This window comes from Lissotriton vulgaris, chromosome 1_1 (genome assembly GCF_964263255.1).
Source record: "Lissotriton vulgaris chromosome 1_1, aLisVul1.2, whole genome shotgun sequence".
Classification (NCBI taxonomy): domain Eukaryota; kingdom Metazoa; phylum Chordata; class Amphibia; order Caudata; family Salamandridae; genus Lissotriton; species Lissotriton vulgaris.
This window is the reverse complement of record NC_141685.1, coordinates 531,634,249-531,657,007: the sequence shown is the minus strand read 5'-3', so window position 1 is coordinate 531,657,007 and position 22,759 is coordinate 531,634,249. Positions and strand designations below refer to the sequence as shown.

Sequence of the window (22,759 nt, the reverse complement as noted above, 5' to 3'; positions counted from 1 at the left end):
GATCTGTGGGATCATCCAAATTGTCATTTGTGTCCTGTGGTGGGGTAATGACATCATCAGGGTCATCTAAGGGAACCTTATTGTGTCTACCCCATCCCCTAAATCATCCTCATCCTGAAGTGGTAAAAGTGAGCATGGTGAACATCTAGGCAAGGGTATAGGAGAGTTTATAGGAGATAAAGGTTTAGTAGGAAGGATAGGAGAAGAGTGTCTTATGGGCGGGGTTGCAAAGTCTCTCTTCTTTATAGGTACCTCAGGTGTGGGTGAGGTATCAGATTTCCTCTTTTTTGTTGGAAGACTGACAAAACTGCCTGTTTTAGGGTCCAACATGTAATGTTTTTTGTTTCGGATCGATAGGATCTGGCTGGTACAGTTCTTCCTGCTGGTCTTCTTCCGGTGCCGATTTTTTCAGTTCTGAGCGTGGCTTTAATTTGGTGTCTATAGATGTAGGAGGAGCTTTGTGAGACTTTGACTTCAAAGTCGGAGCCGAGTCTGAACTTTTCTTCAGATCCGAAGATTTTTGGTGCTTTTACGGATACGAGGCCTTATGGTGTCTCGGTGCCAAAGGGTTCGGCGTTTTTGGGTACTGATATGTGGCTTGCTTGGCCCGAGCTGCCTGAAGGCTTTTCTTTTGTTTTCGGTGCAGGGCCCAGAGGCTGGGCTTCTTAAACTTTCTTTTGGTCTCGACTAAGGCCTTGAGGCAAAGTTTTGACTGGAGCCTTCAGTTTTTCAGGGGGTGGGGGGTGAGGGGGGGGGGGGGGGAGGGGTACAGAGATATTTGTACTCACTCGTTGCCCTGCAGTGATGTGGTCATCGGAGTAGACGTCGTCGGATTCAGAGACCATCTCGAGCTCTTCCGAATCCTCTGCCTCTGGAACGTCAAAGCCTTCATCAAAAATGTCTTCTGGCACCGGTGCAGCTTGTTGCGCCATAATGTGTCGTCGAGCCCGGCGATCACTGATGGTTTTCTTGGATCGAAAAGAGGCGCATGCTTGGCAAACCTTTTCTTCGTGCTCTGGTGATAGACAAATGTTGCAGACTTGGCGATGGTCACTGTGTGGAAATTTAGCTCCACACTGGGGGCATTTTTTGTATTTTTTAAATGGAGTCCTTTCCATTAGCCGTAGGCCCGAATGGCGTCGATAGGCCCAGCGGCATTCGTCGACGACCGGAATCGAGGGTTTGGGAGTGTCCACGTCGAAAGACTGCTAACAAAACAATACCGTCAAGTGTGATAGGATTCGCGTCGAAAGAGGTTTGGAACATGGTACCGAACCAGAGTGCAGAACGTCACATCCGAACCCGATGGCGGAAAAAAACAATCTGAGGATGGAGTCGATGCCCATGCGCATTATCGTCCAAGGGAGGAGTCACCTATCTCGTGACCACAAAGACTTCTTCCAAGACAACAATAAACTGCAAACATCCGAGCCCAACACCAGTTGGCGAGCTATGCACAAGTATGTATTCTGCAGCTGATATGCCTCGAACACAATATTTACTAATATATGGGCATCAAATGTGCTCCTGCAAGGCAGCTTACCCAGTTGGCCTATGCTGACGTGGGGAGCAAATGTTGCTATACTTTCTGTTCTGTAGGTTTGCATTTTAAAATGTATTTAATACTAAGGTTTAATATAAAGGTTTATGTTTTTTTGAGTAACAAAGAGTAACAATATCCTCCAAAATTTACAGAATTGATTGAACATTGGTGAGAAGAGAAACCTGCTGCCCCTTTGGCTTCCTTTGCAGCCATTCAATTTCAGCAGCTATTGCATATGCACATTATGGCTGACACAATAATATACAGTCTTCATGGGGTCTCCATCCCCTGCACGCTTCCTTTTGCTGAATACTCTTAGAAAGTAGGTGGGAAAGTATTTGAGCATATCTGTACACTTGACTGTCCATTATAAACTTTGATCAGGGCCACCAAGACTTTTCAAAACTGGGTATCCTTCACCCTCCCTAGACTTCAGTTGATTGATTAAAGACATTCTGATGCCATACTTAACCTAATGCAGTCATCCTAACACTTTCGGTGTACTCTTGGCCATGCGAGTCTAAGTGGTGCTCTTAAGATCTTGCTTTCCTCCTTTTTTGTAATAAGGAGTAGAAAGAACATGGACAACAGCTTGTAGGGTTATCCGTCTGCTTGGGTGGTTGGGTGCAGTCCAAGGCCACAGACTTGGTCCTTCTGGCAAGCTCTGGGCATGGCAGCAGGTGTTAGATGTAAAGTACCTGAATAGGTTTAATGTTTTGGCTAACTACAAAGGCTCTAACATTTTTCTAGAATCCTTGCTAGTTACATGTCATCTTATTGTTTTGTGAAGAGCTATTATGTAATGCCTTCATTATAATACAAATGCTAAAAAGAGATTGACAGAAAGAAGAGTAAACCTTCATGTAACTTCCTCTACTCCCTACACAAGATTGCAAGCTGCTATTACTGTAACATGCCAAAGACTCGAGAAGAGTAAAATTAGAGTGTGAACCCTGGGGTTCCTACATTGCTGCCCACGGCACAGTTGACCCAAAACAAAATGCTTCACAAAAAGAGAAAATGTTGGGAATGGCTTACATAACAAACACCAACTGCACTGTTGCACTGGCAATAGCTTCACTGCTATTTTTTATTTTATTTGAAGGGAGTTTAGGTACATCTTTTACTGTGCCAGATATATCAATGATCAATATGTGAATACATAAATGTTGTGTTCAATCAAGAGAAAAATAAAGTCACAGATACTCAACATTCAAATAAATTACCATTAAATATCACCTTAGTAGTCATGTTTTAAACATACCTGTTTGGTAAATGGTGGCTTCCTAGAGCAGTGCTACCACCAGGTCCTACAAACAATCTCAAACCTTCCTCTGTGGGGAAACAAAAAAAATTGTGTATTAATAAAGTATTTATGCTTCCATGCACAAACCATTTCATCAATAAAACATTCATAACATAGATTATAAAAAAGCAGTCCCCGAATGAAAAAGGTACATGTAGTAAAATACATTCTTACCGGCAAAACACGCAAAATCCTCTTGACATCATTTCTTAAATAAAGAACCCAAAAAACAAAACACTCCTCACCTCATACGGACAGTCTACAGCAATGCACTAAATTACACAGCACCATAAACCAATATGCATAAAACACCCAGAATTAATACAGCCTTCCGAGTTCACTGCTGCGATGAACATCAATCAATTCATAGGACTGAGTAGAGAGGATTTTTTTAAACAGTATTTTATTGTTTTCATAGTTACATAAACAATCTGTTGACTTCTGCGACATGGCTTTTAACAGGTTTTTCGATGTTACATAAGATAAAGGCCTTAATGAATGTTAATATGTGTGCGTTGACATTATAGGGCCTAGGAAACAATCCTACTAGGTCTATCGAGAGATTTTAAAAATGGAACAGTTAACAAAAACTGGGCTTATTCATAGAGTGACAACTAGATATCAAAAAACATCAATATCAACTCGGCACCCCATTTGTGGACGCCAGACCCAGTTAGTAAAGAAACCTACTGGGAGAGATTTGTTGGACCTGTATATGCCAACTGATACTAAGCACTCAATGCAGAGACCGTCATTTAAGGGAATTCGACCAGTTATCTAGACCTATGCTGGATCCTTCTCCAGACAAGTGAAGGCAATTAAGAAATAACTGACATTATGCAAATGCTACTTACCAGTATGCATCTGTTCTTGGCATGTAGGGCTGCTGACATTCATATCTGTGCATAGATCGCTGCCTAGTGTTGGGTCCGGATGATTGCACATTGTTGTCCTGGAAGAGTCTTCGAAGTATCACGAGATAGGTGGCTCCTCCCCTGGACTACAGTGCGCATGGGCATCGCCTCCATCCCCAGATTGTTTTTAGCCATTGGCCGAGATGGAGTGAACTATGTGAGTGATGACCATGCTATGAGCATATATATGAATACTGCAGCTGCTACAGGCGCCGGGGAGGAGGGCGGGCGATATGAATGTCAGCAGCCCTTCATGCCAAGAACAGATGCATACTGGTAAGTAGCATTTGCAGTTCGAGGCATGTGGGCTGCTGAATTCATATCTGTGCATAGAATACATAGCAGTCCTCCTATTATTGGCGGCCGCCCGTGCCAGCTGCAGCAGTTTGAAAAAGTGTTTTGAGAACAGCCTGACCAACAGCTGCCTGCTGTTTAGAGTGCACGTCTACACAGTAATGTTTGGTAAAAGTATGTGTGGTAGACCATGTGGCTGCTCTACAAATATCCTCTAAGGGAATGTTCCCAAGGAAAGCCATAGAGGCCCCCAACTTTCTGGTGGACTGGGCTCTTGGTGGAATTGTGAGAGTGCGTTTAGCTTTAGCGTAGCAGATCTGAATACATTTCACGATCCACCTAGCGATACCAGCTTTGGAAATAGCGTTACCCTTGTGGTGTGATGCAAATGCAACGAAAAGTTGCTTGGTCTTTCGAAAATCCTTTGTCCTGTCAATGTAGTACATTAGGGCTCTTTTAAAGTCAAGGGTGTGGAGCATCCGCTCCGCCAGCGACTCAGGGTTTTGAAAAAACACTGGCAACTCAATTGTCTGGTTTATGTGGAATTGAGATACAACCTTGGGTAGAAATTTAGGGTTAGTGCGGAGCACCACCCTGTTAGCATGTACTTGGAAAAATGGTTCTTGGATGGTGAGTGCCTGTAACTCACTAACTCTCCGTAGCGATGTAATTGCTACTAAAAAAGCCACCTTCCAAGTCAGAAACTGAAGCTCACAGGAGTGCAGTGGCTCAAAAGGAGGACCCATCAGCCTTGTAAGAACCACATTGAGGTTCCATTCTGGGGCTGGTGGTGTCCGTGGTGGAATGACCCTTTTGAGTCCTTCCAGAAATGCCTTGATAGCGGGAAACTTGAAAAGTGATAGGTGTTGCCTATTCTGGAGGTATGCGGCCATTGCAGACAGGTGAATGCGGATGGAAGAATACGCCAAATTGCATTGGTACAGATGGAACAGGTAACAAATGATGTTCTGAATGGAAGCATCCAGCGGGTCAATGTTGTGGTTTACACAATAAATGACAAACCGCTTCTATTTAGCCGCATAACATGCTCTAGTAGTGGGCTTCCTTGCCTCCCGAATGATGTCCATGCAATCGGGGGGAAGATTGAGGTAGCCAAACTCTAGGACTTCAGGAGCCAGATCGCCAGGTTGAGCTGTTGCGGATCTGGGTGCTGAATGTCGCCATGGCTCTGCGTCAGAAGACTGGGTGTGAGATGAAGCCTTTGATGCGGTACCACGGAAAGTTCCAGAAACGTGGTGTACCATGGTTGGCGAGCCCACGTTGGAGCAACCAGGATGAGAGTCATCGAGTGCTGCCTGAGCTTGCGTGCCACCAGCGGTATCAGAGGTGCTGGGGGAAAAGCGTACGCAAATCTGCCTGACCAGTCCATCCACATCGCATTGTCCTGCGATTGCGGGTGTGGGAACCTGGCGGCGAAGCTTTGGCATTTTGCGTTCTCCCTTGTGGCGAACAGGTCTATCTCTGGATGACCCCACCTTTGGAAGTACGGTTGGAGTACTGATGGATGTATCTCCCACTCGTGCATTTGGTGGCTGTGCCTGCTGAGCAGGTCCGCCATCTGATTGTCCTTGCCTGGGAGATGCTCCGCCATGAGGAAGATGTTCCTCTGAATGGCCCACTTCCACATGCTCTGAGCCAGATGAGACAGCTGCGGAGAGTGTGTGCCTCCCTGCTTCTGAATGTAGTACATGGCCGTCATGTTGTCCGTCCAGATCAATACGACCTTGTTGCACAGATGTACTTTGAATGCCTTCAAGGCCATGAAGATCGCCATCAGTTCCAATACATTGATGTGCATCTTCTTTTGCTGTAGTGTCCATAGTCCTTGCACTGTGTAGTGGAGTACATGCGCTCCCCATCCCTGGAGAGAAGCGTCCGTTGTCAGGATAATCTGTGGCACTGGCTCTTGAAACGGTCGGCCCTTGCAAAGGTTTTGTGGATTCCACCAATGCAGAGAGCTGTACGCCCGACCGCTCACCAACACTAGGTCTGTTAGTTGCCCATGAGCCTGAGTCCACTGACGTGCTAGGCACTCCTGGAGCGGACGCATATGTAACCTCGCGTGCGGGACAATGGAGATGCAGGAGGCCATCATGCCTATCAACTGCATGAACACCTTCGCTGGAAGCGAGTGCTGAGGTCTGAATCGTTGGATCAGCGTCTGGATACTGGCGATTCTCACTGAATTTGGCTGCGCAGTGGCTGCCAGAGTGTCTATTGTCGCGCCCAGATACTGCCGTATATGGGCGGGTTGGAGATGGGATTTTGGGTAATTCAGTGAGAATCCCAGATCGTGCAGGAGATGAATGGTGCGGGACACGTGGTCGGCGCACTGCTGTTCTGACTTTGCCTGAATGAGCCAGTCGTCCAGATAGGGATAGACGTGGATGTTTTGGCGTCTTAGATGCGCCGCCACAGTCGCCAGGCACTTTGTAAAAACTCTTGGCGCTGTAGTGACCCCGAAAGGCAGAACCCTGAACTGGTAGTGCTGGTCTTGAATTGTGAATCTGAGGTACTTCCTGTGTGAAGGATGCAGGGGAATGTGAAAGTATGCATCCTTGAGATCCAGCGTAGCCAGGAAGTCCCCCTGCCGAAGCAGAGGGAGAACTTGCTGCAACGTGAGCATATGGAAGTGTTCTGACAGAATGTACCAGTTGAGGGGCCTGAGGTCCAGGATGGGCCTGAGGGATCCGTCCTTTTTGGGGATTAGAAAGTACAGAGAGTAAACTCCTGTTCCCCTTTCTTGCATTGGCACGAGCTCTATTGCCCCTTTTTGCAGCATGACTTTGACCTCCTGCTGCAACAAGTGCAAGTGCTCGCCGGACACAGGACGGTTTCTTGGAGGTATGTTTGGTGGAGTGGAAGTAAGTTCCAGACAGTAACCGTATTGGATAAGAGATTTGACCCACCTGTCCGTGGTGATGGATTTCCACGCGGGCAGGAACTGCTGGAGTCTCCCCCCGACCGGTGTTGTGTGGTCGGGGGGCAGTGACAAGGCATCACGGTTTGTTGGCGGTGGAGGACCTGGAGCTGTTATTCCCACATCCTCTGCCCTTGACATTGTTGCCCCTGTAACCACCTCTACCCTTGTTGGCGTATGAGGTCTGGGTGTTGCTTTTATAGTACTGCGTGGATTGTGATGCCTGACCCCTTGAGGTGCCTCTGTTATTGGAGCGGCGAAAGGAACCACCCTGAAACTGCTGGGACTGGAGGGCCCCCATGGACTTAGCAGTGTCCGTGTCTTTCTTCATTTTTTCAAGGGTTGCATCCACTTCAGGGCCAAACAGGTGGTCCGGATTAACTGTTTGATTTAAGATGGTTGTCTGTATGTCTGGTTTAAAGCCTGATATTCTAAGCCATGCATGCCTACGCAGTAACACGCTAGTGTTTATAGCCCTGGAGGCGGTATCAGCCACGTCCAGTGCGCACTTAATGGAAGCATTGGTGATTAGCTTCCCCTCCTGAATTAACATTTCAGCTCCCTCTTTGTACTGATCAGGTAAGTGCTGCAGAAGTGTTTCTAGGGTGTCATAGTGCGCCCTATCGTAGCGTGCAAGTAGGGCTTGCGTGTTTGAAATGCGCCAAATATTAGCTGCCTGCGCAGCAATACGTTTTCCTGAGGCTTCAAAGATTTTCGATTCTTTGTCTGGGGGAGGAGCATCACCCGTGGTCTGCGAGTTTGCCCGCTTGCGTGCGTTGGATACAACCAAAGAGTCCAGTGGCAAGTGTCCCTTGATGTACGTTGGATCAGTGGGCGCTGCCTTGTATTTTTTGTCAATACGAGGATTGATGACTCGCGCCCGAGTGGGCTCCCTGAAAACCTCAGGCGCGTGCTTCTGCACTCCCTTGAGCATAGGCAATGTCTTGACCGTCTTTTCAGCCACCGAGAAAGTGTCAAACAGAAAATCGACATCCACTGGGTCCGCATGGAGGTCGACATCATGATTAGCCGCAGCTCTCTCAATTAGAGCGTTGAAGGCTGCAGAGTCCTCTGTTGGAGAAGTTTTCGCTGCAAAAAGCTGCGGTTCGTGTCCTGACTGAGGGTCCTCAGGGTCGCCGCCAGCAGACCATGGTTCATTGACCTCCTCTGGATCCGAGTACGCTGGATAATTGTACTCCTCCTCATCTCCGTCACCCTCCCCAGCGTTAGAGTGGGTTGGTGAGAGTTCTAGATTTTGTGGAGATGCAGGCTCCATAGGGGCAGAAGTACCCGCAGAGTCCAACTTCTTTTTGAGTGGAATACGAAAATGTTCTAACACTGGCTCCGGGGTGATCTTCCTTTTAATGAGAGAGAGTTTGCCCGTGTTGGCGTCGATGACAACCTCTCGACGCTCCTCGTCCGCGAGTGGCTGGAGCCGAGGCTTCGGCACCACCAATGACGCTTTAGGCGTCGACACCAGCTTCAAGGGCACCCCGGCCCCATGTCTTGGAGCGAAAGCCTTCGGCGTCGTCTTCGGCGGCAGCGTGAAGTGGATCGGCGCCTGCGCCTTTGCCGGTTTTTGTGGAGGCTTCGGCACCACATCCTTCGGTTCGGGAGCCAATGCGTCCTTCCGACTACGTTGAAGGGACTCCGTGACCTTTTTGGTAAAGGACGGTGAGGGCTGGACCGGCTCGAGCGATTCTTCCGAGTCCGGAGTCGGGTCGGCGATCAAAGGCACGGTCTTCGGAGCCGACACATCACCACCCTTGGCCTTGTCGACCGAAATCGGCGCAGCCAGAACTTTGGGGTCGTCTTGACGCTTCTTCGAGGCTTTTTTCGGGTCATCGACCTTCTTAGCGTCGACGCGGCCCTTTAGAGCGTCGACCATCTTCGGCGCCGACGCAGCCAGGTCGGGCGTCTTCGCCTTCGGCTTCGACACTGGGGTCTTCAGGTCGGCCATCTTGGCGTGGCTCTTGATCTCGGTGGCCATTTTGGACTTTTTAGGCGCTGAGGCCTCTGGAGCCTTCGGTCCCACCAGTGCGACTTTCACTTTCGGTTTCGATACCGGTGGTGCGGACCCTGATGGCTTCACTTTCGGTTTCTGTACTGGGAGTGGCGCATCACCAATGTCCGTGGCCGGGCCCGAAGGCGGGGCCGTGGGACGAGTATTGAGGTCTTGGGTAAGGCCCGAAGGCGATCCCTCGACCTGGGCCGTATAATGGGGATTGACCCCTAAGTCAGTCTGAGGATGCTCCTCCTCTGAGCTATCCTCCACGGTGGCAATGGCCCCGTCGTCGTCCCCTACCTCCTCGACGACTTCCTCAAACTCCTCGTCTCCTGCGTCGTAGTTTTCATCCTCCGACGCCGGGTTGGAGTCCGAAACTTGTAGGACGGTGTCGTCATCAACGTCCTCTTCAAAGATGTTGTCTGGCGGGGGCGCTGATAACTGGGCCTGGAGTCTTGCGGCCCGACGAAGCTTGAGAGTCTTCTTACACCGGAACTTTGAGCAGGCCATACACCTGGCCTCATCATGGTCCGGCGACAAACATTTGTTGCACACTGGGTGCACGTCGAGGTGTGAATACTTTGAGGTGCACACTGGGCACCTTTTAAACGGAGTTCGTTCCATGTTGAGTAGTCTGGAGCGTCGTGTAGGCCCGTCCGCGCCGACAGCACGCGGAAAGGCAGCAAATGTTCGGAGCCGATGAATAAACAAACCCGAACGATGGACAATACCGACGCGAATCCTAAAGACCTTTTGGTCTCAAGTTAGGAAAGTTAAACAACTATCGATTCCGACAGAGGGAACCGAAACACATCCGAACCCAATGGCGGAAAAAAAAAATCTGGGGATGGAGGCGATGCCCATGCGCACTGTAGTCCAGGGGAGGAGCCACCTATCTCGTGATACTTCGAAGACTCTTCCAGGACAACAATGTGCAATCATCCGGACCCAACAATAGGCGGCGATCTATGCACAGATATGAATTCAGCAGCCCACATGCCTCGAACTCGAGAATATTGACAACCTTCGATTCTATTACTCTGTGACGTACGGATTTTGGCACTGCGTGACCCACATTAGGCACAATGTTGCATAGACAGTGAATCAAGATAGGACCCAGTACAATTGCATTATTCTCTCTATTGAATAGATCTAGATACTCCGGCTGGTGGATTCCACCGCGATACACGTATCCTTGATTAAAAAATACAGTATTGGGAGCGCCATTCCATATACGCCACTCTAACCAACAGCAGGGGCGAATAATTGTACATGACCCTGCCAATAGGACAGAGCTAAAGATTTTTAGACTTGATAAAGATGGAGTGAACCTTATTTTCCATCGAAACGCGTCAACGCACTTCTCTCGTACAACTCAAAGACTCCAGCACTTGATTATAAGCACAAATCTAGTAGTGTGCTGTATTAAGGGTGAAAACCTGGACACAGAGTGTACTAATTGTATTGCATAATCATGATGTCTTACCTGTCTCTGTCTTTTCATGGGATTATGCGGGTCATAATTTTTGGTGTATGTAATTAATTTGCATCTATATTGTATTTTTACTTTCATTTATTGTAGTGAACTTTTTTCACTGTATAGCTTTATTTTATTGTGTTTTTAACCCGATATTCAATTAATTATTTTATTGCATATTGAATACAATTGATGCTTTTTGATATCTAGTTGTCACACTAAGATTGACAGATTTATGTGCCATATAGTTGTTGCTTGTTCAAGGGGACCTATTTAGTTTAGGCTTTGAAACCTCATTTCCCTTGACACTGTTAAGGGGTACCTCTCATCTTTTGATAAAATCCACTTTAACTTAGTTCCACCCCGGAAATGACAATGGAGCTGCACAATGGGTAAGTACCACCTATGCGTGGTGACGCCAGTTCCTTTGTGAACTCTGTCAGTGCCCTTGGACGCAGAAGTAATATTTTGCAGATATCTAATTTGGGACCTTTTAGAATAGGGAAAAGCGACCATTCCACAGAATGGAGGGAAGGCATTGAGGAATCTGTGGTTAGATAAAGCAGCAACGAGAAATAGTATTTCCGACTTATTCTTCTGATGGATACTTCTAACCTCCGATTCCTCAACTTTAGAATAGATACAGAAGCAGTACTTTCCACAGTGCAGGGTCTATGGAATAGCTGATACCAAAAGGTTTGGCAGGACTAAACTGGTGAAATGACCTTCCTTTTGGACCTAGCAGTAAAGGCAGTAGAACTTTGTGAACACGTGTATCGGTGCCAACGACAGAGCCCGAAAGATGTCAAAGATAGGCACAGTGGTAGCAGCCCTAGCCCTGGTGGAATGAGCCCTCAACCCCACTGGTGGTTATTCCTTGGCCAATGCATAGCAGATTTTGACGCAGAGGACTATCCACCTTGACAAAGTCCTATTCTGCTTTGCCTCACCACATATAACCCCACAAAGAGCTGACCGTTCATCTGATGGTCCTGGGTGAGAGATTAATGGTAAAATATTAAACCTTTCTCTAGGTCCCGAAGATGGAGTCTACCATCCTGATTCGAGAGTTGAGGCGGGGCAAAACGAGTTGGAAGTGAGGGAATGTCCAACAGGAAAAGTAGACATCTTTAGGCCAAAAGGCAGCATTGCTCTTCAGCACACTTTGTCTGGGAAAAAGGTAGTTTGAGGCGGCTGCATTGAGAGAGCTTGGAGTTCACTCACAGGAAGAGTCAAGTCAAGTCAAAAACTTTATTCGGAAACATGTAAATCATGTCCATAAAAGTACATACATAAAATACATATTAAAAGAAAAAATACACATGACAATCTCAATCCGCTAAGAATACAGTAAAATACATATAACGTGTCAAATAATGCTCTTTTTAAAAAGGTTTCCAATAAATAAATTACTTTAAAATTAATAGCTTAAAAAATCATGCTTTTCCTAGAGCTGATGGCCCTGAGTATATAACTAGCCGTATAAAAACAGATGTCAGGGTGATGCAAATTAAAAAGTAACTTCATTGCCGCTTTGATACTTCTTGCTCCAAATTTAATAAATAAAGGTTTTAAAAAGAATTTACGATATTCACCGTAGAGGTTACATACAAGTAGAAAGTGCTCTGTGCTTTGTTCTGAAAAATTGTCGCACCGACATGGACCTATAGGGCGCATCTTAATCTCAGGAAATGCAACCAATAAGTGGACCGTACCCATCCTCATCCTGGTGAGGACAAACCGATGTTGCCGGACAGGAAGAGTCAAAGTCACTGCAACCAGACACACACACTTTAGATTTAGGAGATGTAGTGGACCGCTATGCATGGGTTCAAATGGCGTGCACACAAAGAAAGTGAGGACCAAATTAAGATCCCATTATGTAATAATAAGCGTTTGGGGTAAATAAGCGAGTCAAACCGTTTAGACACCTCATGACGGAGTGTGATTTGAGCAAGGACGACTGGTCCAGTAAACATAAAAAGGCTGACAACCATTAATCGATAAGCAGCAAGTCTTTTCTGAGCCAGGGATAAAACAAATGAGACAGACAGCTTGTTGGGCTGTAGTGGGTCAGTTCTGGGTGTGCAACACCAGGCCACAAATGTGTCCCATTTCCTGGCATCGACAGACTTTACAGAGGGGTGCCGTGCAGCAAGAATGACATCCACAACTTCAAATCAAACCAATTTAACTGCTGCTGCTCAATCTCCACGCATAGAGGTGCAGATTGTGCAGGCTCGGGTGCAAGACCCTGCTGTGCCTGAACTGAGGACAGACGCTCATGCCCAGAGGGTCTGGGTACCACACTCTCCTTGTCCAATCCAGAACCACTACAATGACCTGCTCTCTGTTGTTCCTGATCACCTTTAGAACTCAAGGAAATAAAGGCAGTGGTGGAAAAGCATACAGGAGTGCCATTCTCCATATCAAGAACCCCTTCACAGAGAGGAAGCCTTCTTGGAAACTCCAGCATGCAAACGTTTTGACAGAACACCTTCTCAGTGGTGGCAAGAAGATATAGCCAGGGTTCTCTACATTGATGGAGGATGCCTTGTGCAATCTTGGAAGGTAGCCGACATTCCTGATTTGCCAAGTACCTCTGGCTGAGTTTATCCACCCTGGCATTCAGAGATCCCAGTAGGTGTTTCTTGGCCAGGGAAATGGTCTGGTGCGCCAGACAGTTCCAAAGACAAACTGTCCCCTGCACAGGACCAAACCCTGCCCTTCTTGTTGCAGTAGCACATGAGAGAGTTGTTGTTTGAGAGACCATGAACAAGCCTCCCTTTGATGGACAGAAGGAAGGCTTTGGCCCCACAACTCCAACAGGCTGATAGGGATACGGGTGTCTGCTGAAGACCAGAGTCCTCGGATTGATCGCCACCTCTCCATTCTAGCAGTGATCTGTTACCCTCGACAACTCTGTGTGGGGCAGAGAGAGGTGCCCAATTGCGGTTGAGCCACGACTGCAAGTCTCTTGCATTCTTCTCTGACACCTTGATGGAATTCGAGAGGATTCTTTGATGGTGGGCCCGCTGAGACGAAGTTCCACTGCAGAGCCTGCATATGCCATCTGGTACAGTCGAGGAGCAGGATGTTAAGAGGCCAAAAGCCTCAGAGACACTCTCACTGAGACCTAGGACAGAGGCTTAATCATCAGGATCATTGCCTAAAAGTCCTGGACTTCTAGTAGTGAGGAGGCATGAAAGAGCACTGAATCCAGGATGGCTCCAAAAAGGAATATGCTACTTACCAGTATGCATCTGTTCTTGGCATGTAGGGCTTCTGACATTCATATCTGTGCATAGATCACCGCCTAGTGTTGGGTTCGGGTGATTGCACATTGTTGTCCTGTAAGAGTCTTCAAAGTATCACGAGATAGGTGGCTCCTCCCTCGGACTACAGTGCGCATGGGCATCCTCTCCATCCTCAGATTGTTTTTCGCCATGTGGAAGAGATGGAGTATAGTATAGTAAGAGATGGCCATGCAAAGAGTGAATGCTACAGCTGCGACAGGCACCCGGGAGGCGATATGAGTGTCAGCAGCCCTACATGCCAAGAACAGATGCATACTGGTAAGTAGCATATTCCGTTCGAGGCATGTGGGCTGCTGAATTCATATCTGTGCATAGAATGTATAGCAGTATCACCCTTAGCGGTGGTTGCCCATGCCAGCTGCAGCAGTCTGAAAAAGAGTTTTGAGAACAGCCTGTCCTACAGCAGCTTGCTGTTTGGAATGTACATCTACACAATAGTGTTTGGTAAATGTATGTATGGTTGACCATGTGGCTGCTCTACAAATTTTGTGTAAAGGAATATTTCCTAGGAAAGCCATGGATGCCCCTAGTTTGTGTGTAGAATGCGCCCTAGGGGGAACTGTTAAGGTGCGATTTGCCTTTAAGTAACATATCTGAATACACTTAACGATTCATCTGGCTATACCTGATTTAGAAATAGCGTTGTCTTTGTGTTGTGGTGAGAAAGCAACAAACAACTGTTTTGTCTTTCAAAATGCCTTAGTTCTATTTATTTAGTATAGCAGAGCTCTTTTGACATCTAGAGTATGCAAGGCCCTTTCAGCAACTGTTTGTGGATTTTGAAAGAACACTGGCAGGTCTATTGTTTGATTTATATGAAAATGGGATACCACTTTTGGCATGAATTTAGGGGTTCTGAGAACTACTCTATTTGTAGGTATTTGAATGAATGGCTCTTGAATAGTTAGGGCTTGCAGCTCACTAACTCTTCTAAGTGAAGTAATGGCAATAAGGAAAGCCACCTTCCAAGTAAGAAATTGTAGTTCGCATGAGTGTAGTGGTTCAAAAGGTGGCCCCATACGTCTGGTTAAAACGATGTTTAGATTCCAGACTGGTGAAGGTGGGTGCCTTGGGGGAATTACTCGTTTAAGTCCCTTCATAAATGCTTTGATTGCTGGCACTCTAAATAGTGAAAGGTGTTGCCTGTTTTGGAGATATGCTGCTAACGCAGCTAAATGTATCCTGATGGATGAGGAGGCTAAATTGCAACGTTGTAGCTGCAAGAGATAGCAAATGATGTTTTGTGTAGAAGCATCTAATGGGTTTATATTGTTGTTACTGCAGTAAATGACGAAACGTTTCCACTTTGCTGCATAACATGCTCTAGTAGTGGGTTTTCTTGCCTCTTTGATAATGTTCATACAGTCTGGAGGCAAGTTGAGGTATCCAAATGCTAGGATTTCAGGAGCCAGATCGCCAGGTTCTGCTGTTGTGGATCTGGGTGTTGGATTTCTCCATGGCTCTGAGTTAGAAGAGTGGGAGTGAGTCTCAGTCTTTGATGAGGCACCACTGACAGTTCTAGGAACGATGTGTACCATGGTTGCCTTGCCCATGTGGGAGCAGCTACGATTAGCGTCAGTGAATGCTGGCGCATTTTGCGTACCACTAGCGGTATTAATGGAGCTGGGGGAAAAGCGTACGCAAATTTGCCTGACCAGTTCATCCATATCGCATTGCCCTGCGACTGCGGATGTGGGAACCTGGCGGCAAAGTACTGGCATTTTGCGTTTTCGCTTGTGGCGAATAGATCGATCTCCGGTTGTCCCCACTGCCAGAAGAATGGTTGGAGCACATTGGGGTGAATCTCCCATTCGTGCATCTGTTGACTGTGCCTGCTGAGCAGGTCGGCTATCTGATTGTCCTTGCCTGGGAGGTGTTATGCCATGAGAAACATGTTCCTTTGAATGGCCCATTTCCACACACTCTGAGCTAGATGCGATAGTTGTGGGGAATGTGTTCCTCCCTGTTTTTGAATATAATACATAGCTGTCATGTTGTCCATCCGGATCAACACAGTCTTGTTGCATAAGTGTTTCTTGAACGCTTTTAGTGCTAGAAAGACCGCCGTCAACTCTAGAAGGTTGATGTGCATCTTTTTCTGTTGTACAGTCCATAGACCCGGGACTGTGTAATGCAGGACATGGGCTCCCCAGCCTAGCAGGGATACGTCCGCTGTTATCACTACTTGTGGGATAGGCTCCTGGAACAGTCGTCCTTTGCAAAGGTTTTGTGGATTCCATCAATGCAGAGAGTTGTATGCCCGACTGGTCACCAACACTAGCTCTTTCAATTGTCCCCGAGCCTGGTTCCACTGTTTTGCTAGACACTCCTGTAGCGGACGCATGTGTAGTCTGGCATGAGGCACTATGAATATGCACAAGACCATCATGCCTATTAGCTGCATAAACACACTGAGTGTTGTGGTTTGAACCTTTGTATTAACGTTTGCATTCCGTTGATCCGTGCTGTGTTCGGATATGCCTTTGCTGCTAGTGCATCTATTGTAGCTCCCAGGTACTGTTGTACGTTGGAGGGTTGTAGGTGTGACTTTGGGTAGTTCAGCGAGAAACCTAGACTGTGCAGGAGATGAATGGTCTTTGACATGTGGCTGGCACATTGCTGGGCCGATGGCGCCTGTATTAGCCAATAGTCCAGGTATGGGTACACATGAAGGTGTTGTCTCCTGAGATGCGCTGCCACTGTTGCTAGGCATTTTGTGAACACCCGTGGAGCTTTTGTTAAACCGAATGGCAGGACTTTGAACTGGTAGTGTTGTCCTTGAATTGTAAACCTGAAATACTTTCTGTGAGCAGGGTGTATTGGTATATGAAGGTATGCTTCTTTGAGGTCTAGAGTTGCTAGGAAGTCTCCCTGCCGCAGCAGAGGTAAGACTTGTTGCAGAGTGAGCATGTGAAAATGTTCTGATAAAATGTACTGGTTGAGGGGCCTGAGGTTCAATATTGGTCTGAGAGACCCGTCCTTTTTGGGAATGAGGAAGTATAGTGTGTATGCTCCTGTTCCTTGATGTTCTAATGGGACTGGTTCTATGGCCCCTTTTTGCAGCATATTGATGACCTCTTGCTGCAATAATGTTATATGTTCCTTTCACATTGGACGTGTACAGGTGGTATGTTGGGTGGTGTGGACGAGAGTTCTAGGCAATAGCCATGTTGGATAATTTCCCTGACCCACTTGTCTGTAGTGAGGTTTAGCCAGACTGGTAGGAACTGTTGTAGCCTTCCCCCGACCAGTGTTGTATGGTCTGGGGGTAGTGCCAGGAAGTCACTGTTTGGTATTAGTGGAGGATCTATTGGCATTGCCTCCACGACCTCTGCCCTTGTTATTATTTCCTCGGTATCCACCACGATTTGTGTTTTTGTTGTAAGTGGTTTGCGTATTACTTTTGTATGTGGAGGGTTGCTGCGATGTGTTACCTCGCGCTCCTCCTCTGTAGTTGGAGCGACAAAAGGAGCCTCTGTGTTGTTGGGACTGTTGGGACTGAAGAGCCCCCATTGACTTTGCGGTCTCTGTGTCCTTTTTCATTTTGTCCAGAATTGAGTCAACTGCTGGACCAAACAAAAAATCTGGATTGATTGGCTGGTTAAGAATTGTGTTCTGGACCTCAGTCTTAAATACAGATATGCGAAGCCATGCGTGTCTCCTAAGCAGTACGCTTGTTTTGATAGATCTGGCAGCTGTGTCTGCCGCGTCTGGAGCACACTTAATAGAGGCATTGGTAATGAACTTTCCCTCCTGCACAAGTTCATTGGCTTGCTCTTTAAAAGGCTCAGGTAAGTGTTGGAGAAGTGGTTCTAAACTGTCAGTGCACCCTATCATATCTAGCCAACAAGGCTTGAGTATTGGCAATTCTCCATGAGTTTGCTGCTTGAGCAGCTACTCTCTTGCCTGATGCCTCTAAAACCTTTGACTCCTTGTCAGGAGGAGGAGCCTCTCCAGTAGTTTGAGAATTTGCACGCTTTCGTGCGTTGGAGACCACCAGCGAGTCCAGAGGCAGTTGTCCCCTAATGTAAGTAGGGTCTAATGGTGCAGCCCTATACTTTTTTCAATTCTAGGGTTGATGACACGTGCCCTAGCAGTGTCTTTGAATATGTCATTTGCGTGCTTTAGGACCCTTTCAACATGGGAAGTGTTTTGACAGTCTTTTCTGATGTTGCAAGAGTATCAAACAGAAAATCTTCCTCTATAGGATCTGAATGCATATCTACATTATGGTAGAGTGCTGCTCTATCTAATATTGAGTTGAATGCCACCGTGTCTTCTGTAGGTGATGGCTTAGCTGGGTATGCAGGTGCGTCTATAATGGGTTGAGCCTCATCAAGGTCCGGGTCACCCCCCCATGGTTGTGAATTGGGGTCTACATTTGGGTTTTGTGGATAACCAAAACCAACATCTGTGGCATGCTCTACATCTGGGTTGTAGTCAGAGCGTGTAGGTGAGTATGGTGCATATGGAGTATTAGACATAGCTGGAGAGATAGTCTCAAAAAGAATAGGAGAGGTTGCACAGTCTTTTCTTTTTGAGTGGAATAGTAGAAAAGTCTTCAGGAGGCATTGGTCTTTTCTTTCTCTTGTAAACAGTCACTTTCCCAGTATTTGGGTCAATATATAGTTTAGACTGATCTTCTGTAGAGGGGTCTGGATGGATGATCTCCTCTTCCACAGTCTTTTGCCTAGGTGCCAATGATTTAGGTTTGACCTTTTTCGGTTCGAAGCTTTGTTTCGGTTCAACCGTTTTTGGTGCTGTGATCTGCTTTTGCGGTTTTATGGGCAGTGTCTGTCCGACAGGTTTTGTCGGTGCGACGTCTTATACCGGTTGCACCACCTTTTTTGGACCGATTGGTTTTGTTAGCTCGACAACCTTTATCAGGAGTTTTGGCTTGTTCGGCTGTACAGGTGTTCTTGGAGCCTGTGGCTTCGGCTCGATGCCCTTCTTTGGATCGATGGGCTTCGGCTTGACCGTTCTTGGTTGGTCTACTTTCGGTTTTGGGTCGATGACCGGCTTGGGCATAGCCCCTTTGCTTTCATAGACCAGCTTTTGCCCTTTTTTGGCTGTCGAACTGGATTTGTTCGAGTCGACGGCCCTTGGTTTCGAAGGTTTATATGGAACGCTGGCTTTCGGCTCGGCGCCCTTTGTGTTTATCCCCTTCGGTTCGACGATGTTCGGTCCGAAGACTGTCGTGTCGATGACTTTCGGTTTTGATTGAAACGGTCTTGGTTTACGTGTTTCAGAAGGCTCTTTTTGTATATTCTTAGCCGGGCTGTATTGCGGGGCTGTAGAATGAGTGCTTAGATCTTGGCTAAGGCCTCAACCTGAGTCTCTGATATAGGTGTAGTGTCTGTGTGGGGCGTTCGCCCCTCGTTGTCATCGGAGTCGTCCTCGACAGCTACGATGTCTTGGTCGTATTCATCGACGTCGACGATGTGTTCTTCCTCGTCGATATAATATTCAGAGTCGTGCTCGGAGTCTTGATCCTCTTCTTGATCAGAGTCTTCGACGTCTACTAGTTCTTCCTCGTCGTCGAAGATATTCTCGGGCTCCGGTGCTGACCTCTGCATCTCTTGCCTTGCCGCCTGCCGATTCCGGATCGTCTTTTTTGACCGGAACTGGGCACAAGCTAGGCAATAGTCTTCATTATGATCTGGTGATAAGCATTTGTTGCATACAGGATGCTTAACTGTATGCGGGAACATCGAGTTGCACTGCGGGCAATATTTGAATGGACTTCGTTCCATCGACCGTTGGTCCACGTGGCGTTGAGAAGGCCCAAGGGCCCGATTCGACGACCGGAGTGCACGTAAATTGTGAAGAACGCTTTTCGGCACCAATCGAAAACAATACCGACGAATCCGAAGGCCTTTTGGCCTATTAGAGAAGTTTATTTCGATTCCAAACTTGGAGTACAGGAAAATGCATCCGAACCCAATGGCGGAAAAAAACAATCTGGGGATGGAGAGGATGCCCATGCGCACTGTAGTCCGAGGAAGGAGCCACCTATCTCGTGATACTTCGAAGACTCTTCCAGGACAACAATGTGCAATCATCCGGACCCAACACTAGGCGGCGATCTATGCACAAATATGATTTCAGCAACCCACATGCCTCGAACATAGGAGCTTCTGCGAAGGAGGTCAGGTGTAGTTTATGCAGGTTGCTAGTGAACCTCAACAATGTCAGGAGGTCCGATTCGTCTGGAGATGGGCTATGAAGCACTATGGTCATCTCACTTTAACAGCAAGGTAAACTGGAATCCCCACCCTCCGGAGATGTGCTGCGACTACCGCCATCATCTCTGTAAACACCCAAGGGACACTGGGTGTCCCTTGGGTGTACAAGTAGCATCTGTGGGACTACAGGAAACCTACTTTCATGTACCAACATGAAAGTAGGTGTCCTGCAGGTCCAAAGCAACTATATAGTAACCTAGATCCAGGGCAGACAGAAATTGCAAAATCCTAGGGCAACTTAAATATACTAAAAAAATGCGACAATGGTTCATACATACACAAAGGGACAAACACATTTTATAAACAATTACTAAAGTTGATTTTATTAGATTGATACAATAAATATGAGTAATATAATTATCCACAGGCATACTTCATTCTTATCAGCAGTCACTTTGACAACATATTATACAAAAAAAAAAAACGAAAAGTACAGAAAATACATAAACGTGGCCTATGACAATCCACAGTAGAGTGTCTATTGATTTTTCATTATGCATAATATATGGTCCTCATCGCCTATTAGCTCTATGTAGCATATTATATCGTCATGTATAGCAATAACCAATAATATTGAACAGTATCCAATATCAGATAAATATTGATTCATTCAGACTGCAATCGGTGGCTGAAACCTTGATGCTATCTACGTGCGTTTCTGCACCGGAGTGTCTTCCTCAGGAAAAGCCCCATATAGTTTTAAAGAATAACTAAATTTGTGGACGCCCCTTGAGTCCGATGGTGAAGCCAGAAGGGAGTCCTATGGGACACTATGTTTAAGAATATATCTTACAACTTTCTATGATGATTGATGCGCAGATGTGTAGCGTTGGGTTATGCCTAAATATGGCAAAACTTGGTCCCAGGAGACTAGCTCTCTAGAAGTTCAGATTATATATTTGTAGTAAGAATGGACCAAGAATATTTCATTTATAGACTGGAGGAATAAGTTGCTTACCTTCGGTAACGATATATCTGTAAGAAACAGTAGTTCGTATTGGATTACTTACCTTAGACTATCCCTAGGCGTCAGACTGGATCCGGATTTTTTTGCGTAGCAGTACCCTTGCACGTCGATAGGCGTCGTCTGCGGCTCCGCGTCGGCATCGTGGGCGCCGTGATGACGTCGGAGTACTTAGAAGCCGTCTCCGCGTGCTGACGTCAGTTCTTAGACAAAGTTTTCCGCGCCAGAAACGCAGAGCCATGTTAAAAACCAACACTGGTGCCATTGAAACTAGGGCCCTGGAGGGGAAGACCTTAACCCTAGATATCGGTTCGCAGAACGGGGAGGATGGGTGGGGCGGTAAGAAATATAATACTAACTACTGTTTCTTACAGATATATCGTTACCGAAGGTAATTAACTTGTTCATCTGAAAGAAACAGGTTAGTATTAGATTCCTTACCTTAGACTAGATACCCCAGCAATACCAACCCCGGTTGTGGGTGTGCGAACCAATAATCACACCAGAAAGTCCTGGAGGACAGAACGGCCAAAGAAGCCATCCATCCGGCTGTCCAGGCAGTAGTGTCTTGCAAACGTGAGCAGCGATGCCCACGTAGCTGCCTGACAGATGTCCTGCAAGGGGACTCCCCGGCCCAGGGCAGTGGTAGCCGCCGTGGCCCGAGTGGAATGGGCCCTCAGCCCAACAGGAGGCTCCTTCTTAGCCAAGGAGTAGCATGCCTTGATACACAACACAACCCACCGAGAGATGGTCCACTTGTGTACCGCCCGTCCCTTCTTAGCACCCACGTAACCAACAAAGAGTTGGTCATCCACCCGGAACTAGCGTGTGCGATCTAAATAGTATGAAAGCGCACGTTTTGAGTCCAGACAGTGGAGTCGCTCTTACTCTTTTGAGGGGTGCGGTGGCAGAAAGAAGGTAGGCAAGGTGATAGACTGCCCGATGTGGAAGGCCGTGACAACCTTGGGCAGGAAAGAGGGTCTAGTCCACAACACAACCTTGTCCGATGGACAGAAAGGAAAGGAGGTTTGGATGAAAGAGCCTGGAGCTCACTCACTCTCCTGGCAGAGGTGATGGCAACCAGGAAAGCAGTCTTCAGAGTAAGAAGGCGGAGAGGACAGTTGTGAAGTGGCTCAAAGGGAGCTCACATCAGATAGGTAAGAACAAGGTTCTAGTCCCACTGAGGCATCACAAACGGAACAGGGGGAAACGTGTGTGATGCCTTTCAGAAATCGAGTGACAATAGGGGACTTGAACAAAGATGGTTGATCAGGCAGCCTTAGAAAGGATGAAAGGGCAGACAGGTAGCCCTTGATAGTGCCCAGAGCAGAGCCCTGCTGGGCAAGAGAAAGAAGGAAGAGAAGAACCTCAGAAAGAGGGGCAGAGAGAGGATCCACAGCCTTTGCTGTGCACCATGCCACAAATCTGTTCCACCTGCAGGCATATAACGACTTTGTGGAGGGACGCCTGGCTGCCAGAACGACATTACAGACTTCAGGAGGCAAGTAAAATGGCCTCAACTGTCGCCGCTCAATCTCCAAGCATGGAGGTGGAGACTGGACAGGTTCGGGTGGAGGACCGTCCCCTGCTGCTGCGACAGAAGGTCCTCTTGAAGCGGTAGACAAACCGGGGGATCTACTGACATACTGAGTAGCTCGGGATACCAGTACCTTCGTGCCCAGTCCAGAGCCACAAGGATGACTTGGGCCCGGTCGCGTTTGATCTTCTACAGTACTCTGGGCAGAAGTGGTAT

The 22,759-nt window shown here is 47.2% G+C and overlaps 1 protein-coding gene across 1 annotated transcript in view; it reads right to left on the bottom strand.

Moving 5' to 3' along the window:
• Positions 1-22,759, bottom strand: part of EEIG2 (EEIG family member 2) — a 501,852-nt gene that overhangs the window by 62,826 nt on the left and 416,267 nt on the right. The window contains exon 10 of the mRNA XM_086953895.1: positions 2,808-2,877. Within this exon, the coding sequence (XP_086810021.1) occupies positions 2,808-2,877 (70 nt within the window). The remainder of the gene's footprint in view (positions 1-2,807; positions 2,878-22,759) is intronic.